The sequence below is a fragment of the Passer montanus genome, unplaced genomic scaffold (genome assembly GCF_014805655.1).
Source record: "Passer montanus isolate IOZ18808 unplaced genomic scaffold, ASM1480565v1 scaffold4, whole genome shotgun sequence".
Lineage (NCBI taxonomy): Eukaryota > Metazoa > Chordata > Aves > Passeriformes > Passeridae > Passer > Passer montanus.
This window is the reverse complement of record NW_024368818.1, coordinates 14,765,898-14,782,456: the sequence shown is the minus strand read 5'-3', so window position 1 is coordinate 14,782,456 and position 16,559 is coordinate 14,765,898. Positions and strand designations below refer to the sequence as shown.

Below are 16,559 nucleotides of genomic sequence, written 5' to 3'. Positions count from 1 at the left end.
CTCAGGCAAAGCTTTTTTTTTGCAGTTGTACCTGCAGGTGCAGTAGAAACCTTCCCCTGCCTGAGTGAATTGCATCTAGATGCTCAAATATCCCTATCCATGCAGGAAGAAGATGGACACACTGAGTGGGCTTCACTTCATGTAACTGTAGGCACCAAAAAGTTAGATTTAACTTCTCATAATAAACAGCAGAATAAAATGAGTGCTTTTAAAGAAGGATTTTCTGGCCTAACTTACATCCCATTTTAGGATGAGATTATTTGCCCTCTGAGGTATCCCCTTAAAACCTGCAAAAGGAACCTAGAGTGGTCATGACTAGCTTTTAGTTGTCTTTATTCATCACTGGAGTCCCCTGCACGGCTAGGGCCCTCCTCCATGCTGCTCCACAGTGTCACTTGCTGATGACAAGGTTTTTGCCAACACAGGAAGGATATTGTATACATTCTGCTGTCAGTTTTCCCACTTGGCAATCTTTTCCATAAACTAAGCAACTCAGATTCCCAGTCCTGACGTGCTTCCTTTCAGAGCTCACAGTAAAAGAATTTAGCTTCTGGGAACTAGGAATAAGTACCTTCCCCACCACCCACCCTTCCATCCACAGTCTTGAAAAACCTGAGGAAGAGTTCCTTCTCTCCTAGTGGTATCATCTTGTGGTGCAGCACATCTGAGGTGAATGTCTGTCCTTCCCCTTCCCATCAGCACAGCACCTAGTCATGGGAGAGTCACCACTGTAATTGTCATCAAAACACTTCATTGAGATAGGATATGCTCTCACACTTGTTGCACAGATTTGGGAACTGTGGCACCAGAGCCTTCCTGAAATCCTGAACTGAAGTAGGGGTGGGGATGAGACAAGTACTTGCTTCTCCAAAGTCCAAGTCTGTATTATTCTTGCCTTCAAAATAAACTGTTTTCAAAGGGATAGAGAGTATCTTCACCTTTAACTTTCTCCAACAGTTAAAAATCATTTAGGGAAAACAGCATCAGTGAGGAGGGGTCTGTGTCCCAGGGAAAGTAGAGGGAGAGCTGCTGTGGCAGTGGGGAACTCCAAGGACTTTTCTTCTGCATTGCATCAGCAGTGAGCAATGGGGAGACTGATTTGAGCCAACTGTGGGTTGTCATTCTTCCTTCCAGACTCAGTGGCCTCTGAAATCACTTCATTGTCTGCAGCGGAATCTGGCACAGGACCGTAATGCCAGGTTACTTCACTTCCCTGCAGAATAAAAGATTTCTTCAACCATGAGAAATTATCTCCTGACAGCGCTGTTCATTAGGGCTCCCACCTGTAGACTGTTTCATTTTCAGCTTACTCACAGGGTGCTGAAAAGTCAGTGTGTGTGTTATCACTTGATAATATAGTATAGCTAATACCTCTTCACCCTTCCGTATGTTGTCACTTACTGCTCTTTGCCTCAGCAATGGCTCACAGAAACATTCAGATCTTGGATTTCTTACTCTTTAAAAAACCCCAAAAACTTGTGCAGCCCAATTTTACCAGAGCTCTTGTTTCTTAAGAGTTATACACATAGGGGAAAAAGAAATCTATGTTTGGTAATTTTTTTCCCTCTTTTGAATTAGAAAGTAAAAACAGATTTTTTTTTTTCAATATAGATGCTCAATAGAACAGGACAGTAGTTCATTATTTCTAAAGACAAACCAGACAAATGGTCTTTTCTGAGCTTATGGTTTAATGTACACACTAAAACTAATAGAAATCAGAAGTTTTTATGAAAACAAAATCTCTCCTAACTAAATTCCAAACTAAACATTTTTCTCCACTCCTTTTGTCATGACAGTTTCACCCAACACTTTCTTTAAGATTTCATCTCAGGAGGGGGCCTGTAGACACCAATCCTTGTGGTTCTTATTCATCCAGCTGTGTTGTACATAGAGACACACTTCATGGAATCACATCATCACAGGATGGTTTGGGTTGGAAGCGATCTCAGAGATCTCCCAGTTACAAATGCCCTGCCACAGGCACGGACAATGTCCACTGCTGCTGTTTCAGGCACAGAAGGTTTCCAGTCCTGTACTGTGTCATGGATAGCCCAGGGCATCCCAAACCACTACAACTAAGAGAGGTGAGCCCCACTGCGTACATCTTAGCATTGCTGTATCCCTGTCCCCCTGTCTGCTGTAAAAACCTCAATCAGCATCATATCATCCAGGATAGTGTCCATTTGAATTTGTGTCTGGAAGGCCCTGGAGCACGTATGGAAGCTGTGGCACAAGAAACTGCATGTCCATGGGAAACAAAAACCCACCTGGACCACTGCTGCAGCCCTGAGACCCACTCTAACCAAACCTCACAACATTTTCACCCCTACAAGGCAGGGGCCAGCCCTTCCATCCATGCAAACCAGCAGATGTGTGTGTACAGGGCAAAGCTTCTGGACCTGCACATCTTGTTGGGATGTGATAGACAGAGTCACATCAGGAAGGGATCTATGGTCAGTATGGCACTGCAGACAGAGCCTGTCTGCTGCCTTGTCTGCGCTGCAGATACTCCAGGGATCTGCCTCACTGTGGCATGGTCATTCCCTCACGGCCCAAGAGCAGCAGCACTGGTGTCACAAGCCCTTCTCCAACAACACTTACATTCTCTAGCTGTCTGAGTAGTTACTTTTTTTAAAAAATTATTTAGCTTTTTCCATTCATTTGGTAAAATCTTTCTGTAGACCCAGATGGGGATGGTGTTAGGGCCAAGCATATGCAAATTAGAAAAATCATGTCTGAGAATGTAAGATCCTGTCATGGTTCGGCTCTTCACAGACTGTCCATGGGTGAGGCAAAGGTTTTCTTTTGCCTCAGGCTCTCCTCATGCTTTGTAAGGGCAGCAGTGGCTTGGAAGGTCAGTAGAAGACTGCAAATAAATTGACTCCTATGAAATTTGTATTTCCCTTCTGGAATAATGGTGATCAGCTGGGAATTTCGAAAAAACTTTTTTTTTTTGGGCGACTTTTTCTTGTGGAGTTAAACCATTGCAGGATTTTTGCCTTCTTGGCTCTGGTTTCTTCTTTTCTTGCCAGATATCATTATAAGGCTTCAAGAAGGATGAGTAATTAAAACCCATGCAAACAATGTGTCGGACAATTAAATTTAAATGTCCGCTAGATGAGGCAACACGGGTGAGTGACCGCAGAGCTCCTGGAGCTGATGCCCTGCGGAGGCAGGAAGGGCTGAGGGGGTTCAACCCTCTGAAAAGGGATCTGGGGACCCAGACACTGGTGACAAAGAACCTGCAGCCCTCGGGGCTGCAGAGGCGCCACGGCTGCACCCCAAAAATCTCACACCGAGACGGCAGCCCCTGAGCCGCCCAGAACACGGCCAATAAAAAACAAGGTTGGGGAAAAACCCCTACGTTTTTCCTCGGGAAATAAATGGAAATAGCAGTAAAGGATTACCGGGGGGGTGACGCTGCACAGGGCGCGCTGGGGCGGCGGCCCGGGGGCAGCCAGCGCGGAGGGACGGCCGGGCCGGGCCGGGCCGGGCAGGGGAGGAGAGGGAGGAGAGGAGCGGCGGGGCCCCGCGGGCGGGCGGCCGTGCCACAGAGAGCGCTGAGGGCGGGGCGGGCGGATCCAGCGGCGGGATCCACCTGCGGGAGGCGCCGCTCCGCCCCGGCCCGCCCCGCTCCGAGCGCGCCGCCGAGGGCCGGCGCCCGGCGGGAGGGAGTGAGGGAGGGGAGGCGCTCCCGAGCCCCGCGGAGGCGTCGGGAGAGATGGGACCGGCACCGGCGCCGCCACCTGCCTGAGCCGCTCCCGGAGCCGCCGCCGCCGCCGCGGGGAGCCGGTAGGTAGCGGGCCCCGCCGGCAGGGAGGGCGCCGCGGGCTGCGGGTCGCCCCGGGGGACAAAGGGGCGGCGGGAGGATGGCGAGTGCCGGGTTGGCCCCGGGCACTGCCTCGCCTGCCCCGGGCACTGCCTCGCCTGCCCGGGGCACTGCCTCGCCTGCCCGGGGCGCCCGGCGTGCGGGAGCGCGGGCGGCGGGAGCGGCTGTGCCGGCCCGGGGCGAGCGCTCCCTCCGCGCAGGGCTTAATGTTTAACCCCGCTCGCATCCACCGGGCGCGCCGGCGACAAAAGGGCGAGCGCGGCTGCTGCCCGCCGGTCCCGCTGCGGGTCCGCCGCCGGTGACCAACTCTGAAAGGACGGCGGGTGAGGGAACAGCTGGGATAAAAGTCGCCTTTGCTGCTTTTCCATGCTTTGGAGGCGTCTGGAGGTAGCGCTTCGCTGCGGTGCTGTGCTTGGATTCGTCGCTGTGTTTGAGTATTTTTGGGGTGGCCTTTTAAGACATACGTGACACGAGCTGTTCAGTGAAGCCGCTGCTGGAGCCTGGGGAGATTGTTTTTTGCCTCCTGCCCCGAGCAAGGTCCGAGGTGTTGGTACGGTCCCACGGGGACCCAGCTTGTGCAGCTGCCCCGTCACTCAGGTGGTTTGGAAGCCTTGGGGATGCAGGTCCTTCCTACGGCTTTACCCCGTTATTCAAAGGGACCGTCACCGTCTGCTCCTAATGCAGTTTGCTCTTGTACCGTGATACCGAAGCTGCTTGACATGCAGGGAAAGAGAAAGAAGAAAAAAAAGGGGGATGGAAGGAGGCAGTTCTAGGAATCGGACTAAATGGAAGCACGTCCTATGCTCCCTTTTCTCTGTGTGCATGTCACTGGTACATGTGCCAAAATAGCCGCTGTGCCCGGTGTGTATGTTAATGGACACACCCGTGGCCTGCCAGTAGCAAAGTTAGTTTCAGGTTTTCCAAGGCATCTCTTTCTGCAGCCCTCAGTCTAGCAGGTAAGGCAGCGTAACCCTCGCACCACCCGCAGCATCTCAGGCAGGCTAATAAAGTTGTTAGATTTTAATGGCAGGAAGGCTTCTGTAGTTATTAAAGTGCAACTCCATTATTTTTGCTGTGTTTTAACAAGTTCTGTGACCAGGAAAAGCAGCAGAGGTATTTTGGCACGGCACTGACAGTGATTTAGTTCCCCTTTATGATTTGGTTTGAGGCAGATTTTTCTCTCTCACTGTCTTGGTTTTCTTTCTTGATTTTTTTTTTTGGTATGTTAATCTTCCTGGCTTCCAGCGCTGTGGAAAAACTTTCTTCATTTCAAAATGTAATGGAGACTGGTTCATGGGCTTTCATACTAGATGATCCATGATTTATTGTTGTTTAACCATCTACTACAAGAACCACCCCTGAAGTAGTGAACTCTTGCAGAAAAATTAATTGCTTATTAGAAAATTATTCATGTCCATCCTGAACAAGGCAGTTTTCTTTCAGCAGCATCTATCTTGGGGCGTGAATGCCCACAGCAAGCAGGAAAATGTGTCTATCAAGTGTTTTAGCAGCACGGAGAGCCCCGGGGTAGCTGTCACTGTTTCCATTCTCTAAACAATTTTAATGCCATTAGCGAGTGTGATTATGTACAAACCGCTTCTAGGGGGTTCCTAGGCTGGATGTCAGAGCAGGGCTTTGTGCTGAGTCAAAGGGTGGATTGAGTTTATGACACAGTTTAAATAGAAGCAGAAGAGCAGAGCTACAGTAGAGCAGCATGTCGTAATTCATTCAGTACTGCTGTGGGATAGCCATGCAGGGAAGTGCTCACTCCTTGCCACTCTGCTCGATTTGAGAACATCTCTCAGGGTCGCCCGTGAGTAAGTAGCTGAGGACAGAGAGTTTTAACCCTGGGGTTTTTTGCAGCTGTTTGATTGTGTTTCAAATGAGAAGAGAAAGGAAAGAAGAGCCTTACTGGAAAGTCTCTGTTTAAATGTAGAGTGCTTTTTTAATTCCTTTATTTTTAAGAGGAAGGATATACACAGACAGAGGTACTGTGCACTAATTTGCATTCCGTTATAATTAAGAGATATTTATTCTATTTATTGCTGCCCAGATCTGATTTAGTACCCGTTATGTCTCCAGATGGAATGTGACTATAAAGACTTCAGTAAATGAGCACTGTTTAGCTTCTACAAGTATATACTCACAATTAGATGTTATTGTCAGGTTTAAATAACATTTTAAATAATAGAAAAGTTCTATAACTGATGAAAAGGCTTTTTTATCCCCTAGAGCTGCAATATGATCACAGCAGAGATGCAGCAGTGGAGGGGAGTGGGAGGCTTGCTCAAGAGATGTGGAGCGAGTACCACTTTACACAAGGCAGCACAGGCACAAATACCATCTTCTGAAGCCTTTTTTCTGGGACCAGCTCGAGTCCCATCTCCTGTCCTGCTCTCTTCATAGGGCGGCTGCCCTCTGCTGTCTGAAGCTGCCCTTCCAAGTGCTGCCGGTGCTGCGGTGGTGATGGTGGGGAGATGAGGGACAGCAGGTTGCAGGGCAAGGTGATCTCTCTTCCCAGCCCAGATGATAATCTCAGAGGAGGCAGAGGAGCTGTTTGGCACACAATCCCTTCATCGGGTCGCCGTGCTGACAGGCACGAGGGAATGTGGCTGCTTGTGCAAATAACAACTGATGCTTCTGGTTTTCCCCTGCCAGCTAGATAAACCAGCCAGAGGCCAGCAGAGGCTCAGTTAGCCTGAATGGGTTTTAGCTCCGAGAAGTGGCATGAGTGGTGCAATTTAGAGAGGTGCAATCCGTCAAGAAATCTGAGGGCAGCAAGGGCAAACTGCCTAGAAATATGTGCTCTTAATGATGGGATCATACCTGGTGCACAGTTTAACTGTGGTTTAGTCTGCTATCAGCTTCTGACTGTGAAACCAGTGAGCACTGCTGCATGCAGCCCTCACTGACACAAGCAGGACAGCTAGCAGTTGACTTATGCCAGTGTGTATTGTCTTTGTGGGGATGGAGCAATGTCATTTGTCCCTGTTGCCTTCTTTTTTTTTTTTCCTGGGCCTTTTTTTTCTGTCTTCCTAATCACTGTCCTGCAACAATAGATGTGATAATACAGCAGCTGTTCCCTGTGCTATCCTTACACCAATTTGAAAGTCTTCCATTTCACAGCTTACAAAATGCAGCCACATCCAATACTAAAATTCGCTGTGGAAGGAGTCAGAGGAGCAGTTGGTTTTCCTTGAATACTAAGTATTTTCTGATTTTGAGACATCCAAAATGATGAAATTCTGATTAATGTTTAAAATGGCTTGTATTTGCCAGCATGAGTCATCAGTTAGGTATAATGCATCATATTTGGTGAAGACTAACCTAGGAAAAAAGTGTGTTCCTTTAAAGATGTCCTGTGTGTTAATGAAAAATCTGCCAAGAGGATCTATGGTCACTTCCGAAAGAGTCAGTACCTGCCCCTGTGGGTTTCAGTAGAGTCAGTTCTGTTCATCTACATCTGGTTTTTGTACTTAAAGTCTTTTGATATCTTGCATGAGCCAATTGATATTTTGAGCCCTATGTGCTTTAATGATAGCCTCTGTTCCCAAAGAGGATGGTACCAAAAATCTAAGAATCTGAGCCCAATATTTGAGTTGAACACCACTGGACATCAGCAGCCTGGAGCTTTCAAAGCCTTTTTTGGTGCAACTTAGGGATGGAGTATTCCTACACAAAGCACTGGAGAGAAGGATTTTTCCTTTTTATTCTTAGATAGCTGTGGTCATTTCCTGTGTGATTTGCTTTGGTTTACTCGTTTGAGGCATTTCAGGAATGATCCTGCAGTTGTGATCAGTGTAACCTCAGCAGGGTTTTAAATATGTGTAAGCTCAACATAATTGTGAACTTTAGTTTGAATAATCTTTGTGTGAGGGAGATCCTGCCTGCCTTCTTGCCCAGGGCACAGAGCCTCCTGCAGCGATTCAGCTGTATGGCTAATTTTCAAATAAACTGAAGTTAGGCATTTTTTTGACACAGTGCTAGTGCACGCTGTTCTCTGCAGTCTCAGGCACTCTGCCTGCGGTTCATAAACACATTTACAGCCGCATTTGCCTCCCTGTGCTCAGAGGGGGTTGGTTTGCATTTCTAATTAATTGAGTTTATAAAGCAATAAGCCAGTGTGTTAACTGGAAATTCCCTCAAGAATTGTAATCTTCCTTCATTAGCTGCCTGTGTGTAATTATATCACCCTTTCTCATGTAAGCATGGGGGAGAGCCAGTGCCGCATGGTGCAGAACCTTTGTCTGGTGTGAGTTGCAAGGGGAAGTGAGTCTCCTTTGTGGTCATGTTCTGCAGCCCAGCCCTTCTTCAGGTCACCTTCTTTGTCCCTCCCCACCTGTCCCTACCATCAGCCTGATGTCTCAAAGGGTGTGAAGAGATTTAAAGGACATCTTTCAGCAAAGTCAAAGAGTAGGGGAGAGCTTTCAAAGAGTGTTCTAGTCTAGCTGAAGACAGACACATTTACTCTTTGCAGGAGCTTTGTTTACTGTATGAATGGATTTAAACAGAATCTGAATTTTCTTTAAACTTTGTGAGGACAAGTATTATAACCTCCCACTGATGTCAGCTGGGAGTTGGTGGCTGAGCACTCCTAAGGGTTAAATGTCCTGTACTGCAGTGTTCACCTGGAACGCTTGTTTGAAGACTCAGGCTAAGGCATTAGTTTGACACTGAGAAATCTGAGCTACTTGATGTAAGTTAACTCCATTCAAATGCTTGACGCTTATTACATTTATACTGGGTTAGCAGGCCACTACTTAGCAAGGTAGGATAATCTTGCAACGAGTTTGGGTGAATAACAATTTGCTTTTGCTTTCCACAGACCGACTTTCAGAATGGCAGCCTTGTCCACTTTAATCCTCCTTTTGTGTGCTGCTAAAGATGTGATGCCTTCCAGTCCTCACTGGAAGCCAACTTGGCCGTCTTACAGGGTTCCCGTTATCCTGCCGCAGTCTACCCTGAACTTGGACAAGCCACAGTTTGATGCTGAAGCCAGACTGGAAGTGGTATCTCCGTGTGGCCCAGCGTGCCACAAAAGTTCTCCGCTGCCGACTTACGAAGAAGTGAAGAACTACCTGTCCTACGAAACCTTGTACGCTAACGGCAGCCTCACTGAGACTGAGGTGGGCATATACATCCTGAGCAACGGCGGCGATGGCTCTCGAGGCAGATCTCGAACTAAGAGGCAGATCTATGGCTATGACAGCAGGTTTAGCATTTTTGGGAAAGACTTCTTGTTGAATTACCCATTCTCCACATCAGTGAAGCTCTCTACAGGTTGCACAGGGACGCTGGTGGCTGAAAAGCATGTTCTTACTGCTGCTCATTGTATCCATGACGGGAAGAGTTACGTCAAGGGAGCTCAGAAACTGCGGGTGGGGTTCCTAAAGCCCAAACAGAAAGATGGCGGCAAAGGGTCCAATATCACCAACTCGGCAATGCCTGAGAAAATGAAATTCCAGTGGATCCGGGTGAAACGGACACATGTCCCCAAAGGATGGATCAAAGGCAATGCCAATGACATCGGCATGGATTATGACTATGCCCTGCTGGAGCTGAAGAAGCCACATAAAAGAAAGTTTATGAAGATAGGTGTGAGCCCACCAGCAAGACACTTACCTGGAGGGAGGATTCACTTCTCTGGCTACGACAATGACCGTCCGGGAAACCTGGTTTACCGTTTCTGTGATGTCAAAGATGAAACGTACGACCTGCTGTACCAGCAGTGCGATGCCCAGCCGGGTGCCAGTGGATCTGGGGTATATGTGAGGATGTGGAAGAGGCAGAATCACAAATGGGAGCGTAAAATTATTGGTATATTTTCAGGCCATCAGTGGGTGGACATGAATGGCACCCCGCAGGATTTCAATGTAGCTGTTCGCATTACACCCCTCAAATACGCACAGATCTGTTACTGGATCAAAGGCAACTACCTTGACTGCAGGGAAGGCTAAAGACAATGAAACTCCTTGAAAGCACTTAATGACTGGTTTTAGTTACTCATCTGAGGAAAGGCTAGACTTGTGCTGCAAATGCATGTGATCATGTAACATCAAGAGGTGATATGTAGCTTTCCAAGCCAGCCACCTTGTTCTTAGGACAGGGACTGGGTGGTGCTATCATTACAGCCTGAAGCTGGGGAGAAAGGAACGTCTGCTGGGTGGGGAAGGAGCAGGTGGACTTGCTGAATTTGCAGCTGAGCAACTGAAGATTAATTAGGGGCGGATCAGTAAACAGTATGAAAACAGAACCGTCTCCAAAGAATCTTGTAAAAGGGACACTGTTGACTATCTCATGCCTACAATGTTTGTTTTAATAAATCCTAGGATTAGTAGAAATGCTTTGATCTGAACTTTTAAAAGAAAATATTTCTGTGCTGTTGGGGGCTGAAGAGGGGCATTTAATGGTGTTTGCAACCCAAACATTACAGCTTTGTGTTCCTGCATGAGAAAAGGGAGTGTGAAAAGGGCAAGGCTTGCGCTCTGGGAGATGAATGCCACACAAATAGCGTGGAGGGTAAATAACCACATAACACTTCTAACTTCCTTTCAGCCTGAGTGATTTGAGACTTTATTAGTAACATAGTTAAGAAAAATGCTTTTTGAGCAGACAGACCTTGATGTTGTAAGGATTTGACTGTGAAGATGATATTGGTTGTATGATCAGTGCCATTACGTGAATGAAAAACATGCTTTGAGAAACATGAATTGCACATGGGGTTAAATCTTTATAGGACCTGGGACCTATGAAGGAGCAGGATCCCTATGAATTTACTAGAAAGTGTGTGGGGAAAGGGGCTTTTCTGTTTATAACCTACTTAGGTCTTTTAAGGAAAATCTCATGTTAGCAACTCAGATTTTCAGAGGGGAAGCCTGTCTTCAGTCTCGCTGTCTATCTGAATTGCTGCCTACAGAGCAGGTAAAGGAGAGAGCAGAACAAGGGTTTTACTGAGTTTTCCCTCTGTTGAAGATCCTTGCTGTTCCACCTAATAATACACCACGTAGAGGGACCCTAGACTTAAAAGTGTCTCTCAGCCATATCCCATTGACAGTGTAATTTGGGCATCTTGACTAATGTTTCTTGTGTTTTTGAAATAGGAATCCTTCTCCCCATCTAGCTGTTGAGTTACAAATAAATTTTGGCAAATGCACAGTTCAGGATTTCTGCAGCTGGAATAGAACCACTTTTTAGGACGCAGCCTGGGTTTGCTGATCCTCTGCTGTCTCTTACAGATAACAGTGATAATTTTACTATAGAAGAATTAGAGTTGAAAACAAGAACTGCATTTTTGAGGTAAAAACAGTGCAGCCGAATACCGTAGCTCAGCATACAGCATTTGGAAATCAGCATGGTCTGTACAAACAGCCTTGCTTAGATGGATTGTGCCACTGTATTTCAGCAACATCGTTGAGGACATGCTGCCATGCCAAGATGACTTTTTAAAGTAAGAGGATAGACACTGGCTCTGGTTCCTCTTCCATCCACCACTCACTGACTCCTGACGCTTCCCAAGTTGCCCATGGTGCTTGGTGTTGTGGGGCAAATGCACGTCCCTGGTGAAAAATATCAGAGCTGGGAAGGAGAGAATCCAAGCAGAGCTTCCCCGTGCTGTACCAATACAAGGAAAATGTTAATTCAGCTAAGCCTTTTTTTACACTCTACTAATTACTACGGCATTTGTAAACATATGCCTGATGGTGCTTTATCTTTGTGGTGGCTTTGGCTCTAGTTCTGACAAACATTTTTGCTGGAGCTGCCTATGATTATTATTTTTATAGAAGCAGTGTACAAAAATGTGGACTCTCATGTGGGTTTTTGGTGCACTCAGATACAAGCAGTTACTAATGCTTTGAAATATGAATAATCACCATATGTATCTGATGGTCTTTTTCTGACTTTTTGTTTTAATTTCCTTTACTCTATGGATGTTATCTGGAGCACTTTTTTTGAATGTATCACAGTGAATAAAGAAAAGTTATGGAATTTCAATGCAGACAGTCTTGTATTTGTGCTGTATTGGCTTGCACTTTCAATCTCATTTCAGCTACTTATTTATAAAGACATTCAGATACAGATTTATTAAAATCCTCAGTGCTGTTTATTTTCCTTCAATTTTCTTCTGCTCTCACCTGTTGGAAGTTTTTGTTCTGGTGTATTGTTTTTGGGTTTTTTGGTAGTCTTAATTACTATATACATTTGGATGCTAATAATCAATCTTAGCTTTTGTATGACTCTTACAGTTCCAAAGCCAGTCATGAGCTCTGATTAGTGAGAGCTGAAAATAACCTATTAGACTGAAAAGCCACATTGTTTTTATGAACTTCAGGGTAAATAAACTATGGAGGAATGTGAACCAGTCAGTATAAGGTCATAATTGAGGTCAGTCCATCTTCTTTTTCTTTTAGTTGATGCAGTATTAAAAAAGTTCCTTTGAGGCCAACAGTGAGACCCGCAGTTTTTAGAGAAACACTGGATGCAGAAAGTTTTTCATTTTGGAATTGCTGCTCATACAGCTTTCCTGACCTCTGACAATGCATGCTACGTCATGTGGGCTTGAGAACATCAGTCCTGATTTACTGGATGTTGTATTTCCCAGCCACTGATCCTGTGTTCTCAACTGCTTTCTCAGATTGTAGGCTAAGAACTTTTCACAGAATCATTTAGGTTGGAAAAGATCTTTAAGATCTTCAAGGCCCGCTGTAAACCTAACACTGCCTGGTCCACCACTAAGCCACGTCCTGAAGTGACACATTTATATTTCTTTTAAAAACCTCAAGGGTTGGTGACTCCACCACTTCCCTGGGCAGCCTGTTCCAATGCTTGACAACCCTTCTGGTGGAGAAAGTTTTCCTAATATTCAGTCTAAACCTCTGCTGGCACAACTTGAGGACATTTTCTCTAGGGTAATGTGAGCAAGGTGGTTTATTTTTTTTTTTTTCCCTAAGAATGTATGCAGCAAGTTCAGTGTAATCAGGAGTGGGAGAGTCTCATCCCACTGCACGCCCTGTGCAAACATTCCAGTTTTAGAAAGAAAAGGAAATCTCAGATAACACAGGCAGAGTTGTGGTGCTGAAGTTCAGCACTGTTTCACCTGTGCCCACCAGAGTTGGTGGTAATTTTGCCAGTGTAATCATGTGCAGCAAGGCTGGGCATGCTAGACGAGTTTGAAAATTACATCCTGAGGATATTTGCTTTGATGCTGCAAAGTAGGTTCTTTTAAAACCAGAACTTAAAAATTATGAGAAAGATAGCCATGCAGCCAAAATAAGGCTCATCAAGAAAACACAAGTAACTAAATTATATACAGGCGTGGCACTTGAAATTTCATTGTCCAGCCAATGACTGCCTATTCAGTTCTGCTTACAGAACGGAATGAAGTGCCTCATTATTCTTTTATATGAAGGCAAGACAGTAGATGGGTATAGAGGCACTGTTTTGACTGTGATTGAAAAGGATTAAAGTCTGCTCCTGCATATGTAAGAGGCTCATATATGAAAAATTTTACTTAATTTGCTATAAATCCCTTGGAGAACAGTGCTGGAGATGGAAAGTGAGGTCTCGAGAAAACACAGGCCCTGCCGAGCTCCTCCCCAACACACACTGAATGTAGCCTACTGAAGACTGCAGAATATCAGCAAGTTTCCTTCTCAGCGAAGAAGGATTTTCCTTGCATCTGTAATTGTTTTGCAACTGAATTCCCAGGCCTGCCTGGTTAGAGGGCAGCCCTCGTCCTAAAGTTGCAGGCTGAACCCCAAGCAAGTATAATACATGCTTGAAATTCTTTTCCGTGTTTCCACTTAATCTGCCATTTGTTAGCAGGTTTTGGTAGCGTGCCAATCCAGTATGCACAGCCTTGGGAAGAGAAGCTTTCAATGAGTGCATAAAGTATGTTGGGTGGGTAAAAACTTCTTTGCTTTTCTGGAAGAAAAAGGAAGCGTGGATGGAGAAGAGCAGCAGAGAGTGAAAGGGCAGTATGATTTGTATCACAGGAGGAGGATTCCTAGAGGATCCGTTTCGTGGGTGTGCATGTGTATAGGGTTTTTATAAATAATACTGTTACTTTCCACTCCTAGTTCTCCCAGGTGGAGAACAAAAAATTAGGAGCTGAAGTAAATTAAGTCTCTTCAAAGAGAATGCCATTAATGCCATGAATTAATGACATTAACGCCAGCTCTGAAGCCAGTGTGCAGCACAGATGAGAAGTTTAGGCTGTGACTTGACTAATAGATACATAAGAGAAGAGTGACAGTGACATAGGCATTAGGAACCCGATCTCCTCCTCCCAGGAGATGTTTTTTCCTGTCTTACATGGTGACTGTTAGGTTGCACATGCTTTGTGCCTGCTGGCAAAGGTAGTGTGGGCTTTTATAGCTAAATGGTTACACAAGGGAAGAGAAATACTTTAACATGCTCCAGACACTATTATCAACACTGGTTATTCCCAGGATAAAATTATCAGTGATGCTTTGGGTGTGGACTGATTTTTAACTAAATGGGCATAGGCTGAGCCATGAAGCAGGCTTATGCCGTTTCTTTTTTTTAAAGATCTCTAACAGAAATTAAGTGTTGTGGCTCAAGGAGGGGGTGGTGAATGTTCCTCTGCAAACTCTTTATGGACAATGTTGGGGGTTTTTTTACAATAAATTCAATTTTAAAGATTTGTGCATAAGCAGATACAAGAAGTTAAACACTACTATTAGTTCCCCAAGCAAATAATAATGATTTAAATAGCACATATATTATGTAATATCTGAGATATTTTTAAAGAACATTTGCTTGTTTGCACTCATTTCAGTTTTGGAAATAACCATCTATGCTGATTTGGTGAGGAGAGTGTATTTTTCTAGCAAGTGTGACCAAATCAAATACAAAAAGCACAAGAAATTCTGACTTGTGATAAGAGTGTGAAGATTGTTAGTTCGTATTGGAGTGACAGCAGTAATAACGTGCAATAATTTTTTTCAGCTTATCCTAAACAACTTCCTATGACAGCTTTATGCCACATTATCATAGAATTGGTGATTTTCCACAGGTTGCATACATGAAGTTAATTTAATGATGATTTAGGTGCTGGTTGACATAAAGTTGAACACAAGTCAGCAGTGCCCTGGCAGCCAGGAGGGCCAAGCGTGCCCTGGGGGAATCAGGCACAGCATGGCCAGCAGGGCAAGAGAGGGGATTGTCCTACTCTGCTCTGCTCTGCTCTGAGCTGGGGCAGCCTCACCTTGGATATTCTGTGCATTCTTGGGCACCACAATAGAAAAAAGACTATTAGAGAGTGTCCAAAGGAGGACAATGAGGATGGTGAGGGGCCTTGAGGAGAAGCCATATGAGGAGTGGCTGGGTCACTTGGTCTGATCAGCCTGAAGGAGACTGTGGGGAGACCTCATTGCAGTCTGCTAGTTCCTTGTAAAGGGAAGAGGTGGGGCAGGCACTGATCTGGTGACCAGTGGCAGGACCCAAGGGAATGGCCTGAAGCTGTGTCAGGGGAGGTTTAGGTCGGATATCAGGAAAGGTTCTTCACCCAGAGGGTGGTCCAGGGAAGCGCTCACAGCCCCAAGCCTGACAGAGTTCAATAAGTGTTTAGACAATGCTCTCAGGCACATGATGTGGTTCTTGGCATGTCCTGTGCAGGGCTAGGAGTTGATCTCTATGATCCTTGTGGGTCCCTTCCAACTCACCACATGCTATGATTCTGTGATTTTTTGGATCCCGTTACGTTTGAAGCCAGATATATTTACTGCTATGGACAGGTCAGAAGAACAGAAAAATGTTCACATTTGCAAAAGTTTGGTAAAGGCTTGTCTATCACAAAGTCCTGCTTCTGAGCTGAGGTTGAGGAAGGGCAAAGTGAATTGGGATTGTTCAGCCTGGAAAAGAGAAGGCTGTCGGGTGACCTTGTTGTGCCCTTCCAGTATCAGAAGGCAGCCTACAAAAAAGATGAAGAGAGACTACAGGACAGGGCAAGGGGGAATGGCTTCAAACTAAAAGAGAATGGGTTTAGATTAGGTATTAGGAAAAGAATCTTTACTGTGGGAGTGGTGAGAAACTGGAGGAAGTTTCCCAGAGAAGTTGTGGATGTCTCATCCCTAGAAGTGTTCAAGACCAGGCTGGATGGGACTCTGAGCAACCTGGGCTAGTGGAAGGTGTCCCTGCCCATGGCAGAGGGTGGGAAACATATGGTCTTTAAAGCCCCTTTCAACCCAAACCATTCTATGATTCTGTATTTGTCATCATACAGAAAGGGGTAGGTTTAAATGGGGTAGTTTTGATGAGCTTAAGACTGAGCTAGCTGGAAAATGGTTTCTTTTAGCTGTTTTCCCAGATTTTCTATCCTTTTCCTGTTCCTGCCCATCCTTGGAAAATAAATTCCCCATGATGAAAAAGAATGGACACCCTTAGAAATGAGGGGATCAGGTGCACTTAAGAGAGCCTATTCAGCTGGTGTGTTTGTGCTTTCCTGCTGCAAAGAGGGAGTCTACCCAACAGCTTGGCTGTTCTGACTTTTCTGGGACAGGCAGGTCACACTTGCTTTGGTCTTAGCCAAAAATTTGCACCTGGGTCAAAGAGTCCTTTCTAATATCAACTCTTTTGAAATCAGGATGTTTTAAGAAAGTCTTTTCTATTAATAGAAGCTCATTAGAAGAAATCAAACCTATTTTTCTAATGAATTATACCCTGCTTCAGGTAACTTTTCCTGCTGTGTTCTAGTCCCCATGAGAATGAG

At 45.5% G+C, this 16,559-nt stretch overlaps 1 protein-coding gene across 1 annotated transcript; it reads left to right on the top strand.

Annotated features, from left to right (window-relative positions):
* Nucleotides 1–3,623: 3,623 nt before the first annotated feature.
* On the top strand, nt 3,624–11,933 carry PRSS23 (serine protease 23). The gene is made up of 2 exons (XM_039718424.1): nt 3,624–3,792; nt 8,655–11,933. Exon 2 carries the CDS (start codon nt 8,668–8,670, stop codon nt 9,784–9,786), a length of 1,119 nt encoding a protein of 372 aa, XP_039574358.1. The 5' UTR covers nt 3,624–3,792; nt 8,655–8,667; the 3' UTR covers nt 9,787–11,933.
* Nucleotides 11,934–16,559: the final 4,626 nt, after the last annotated feature.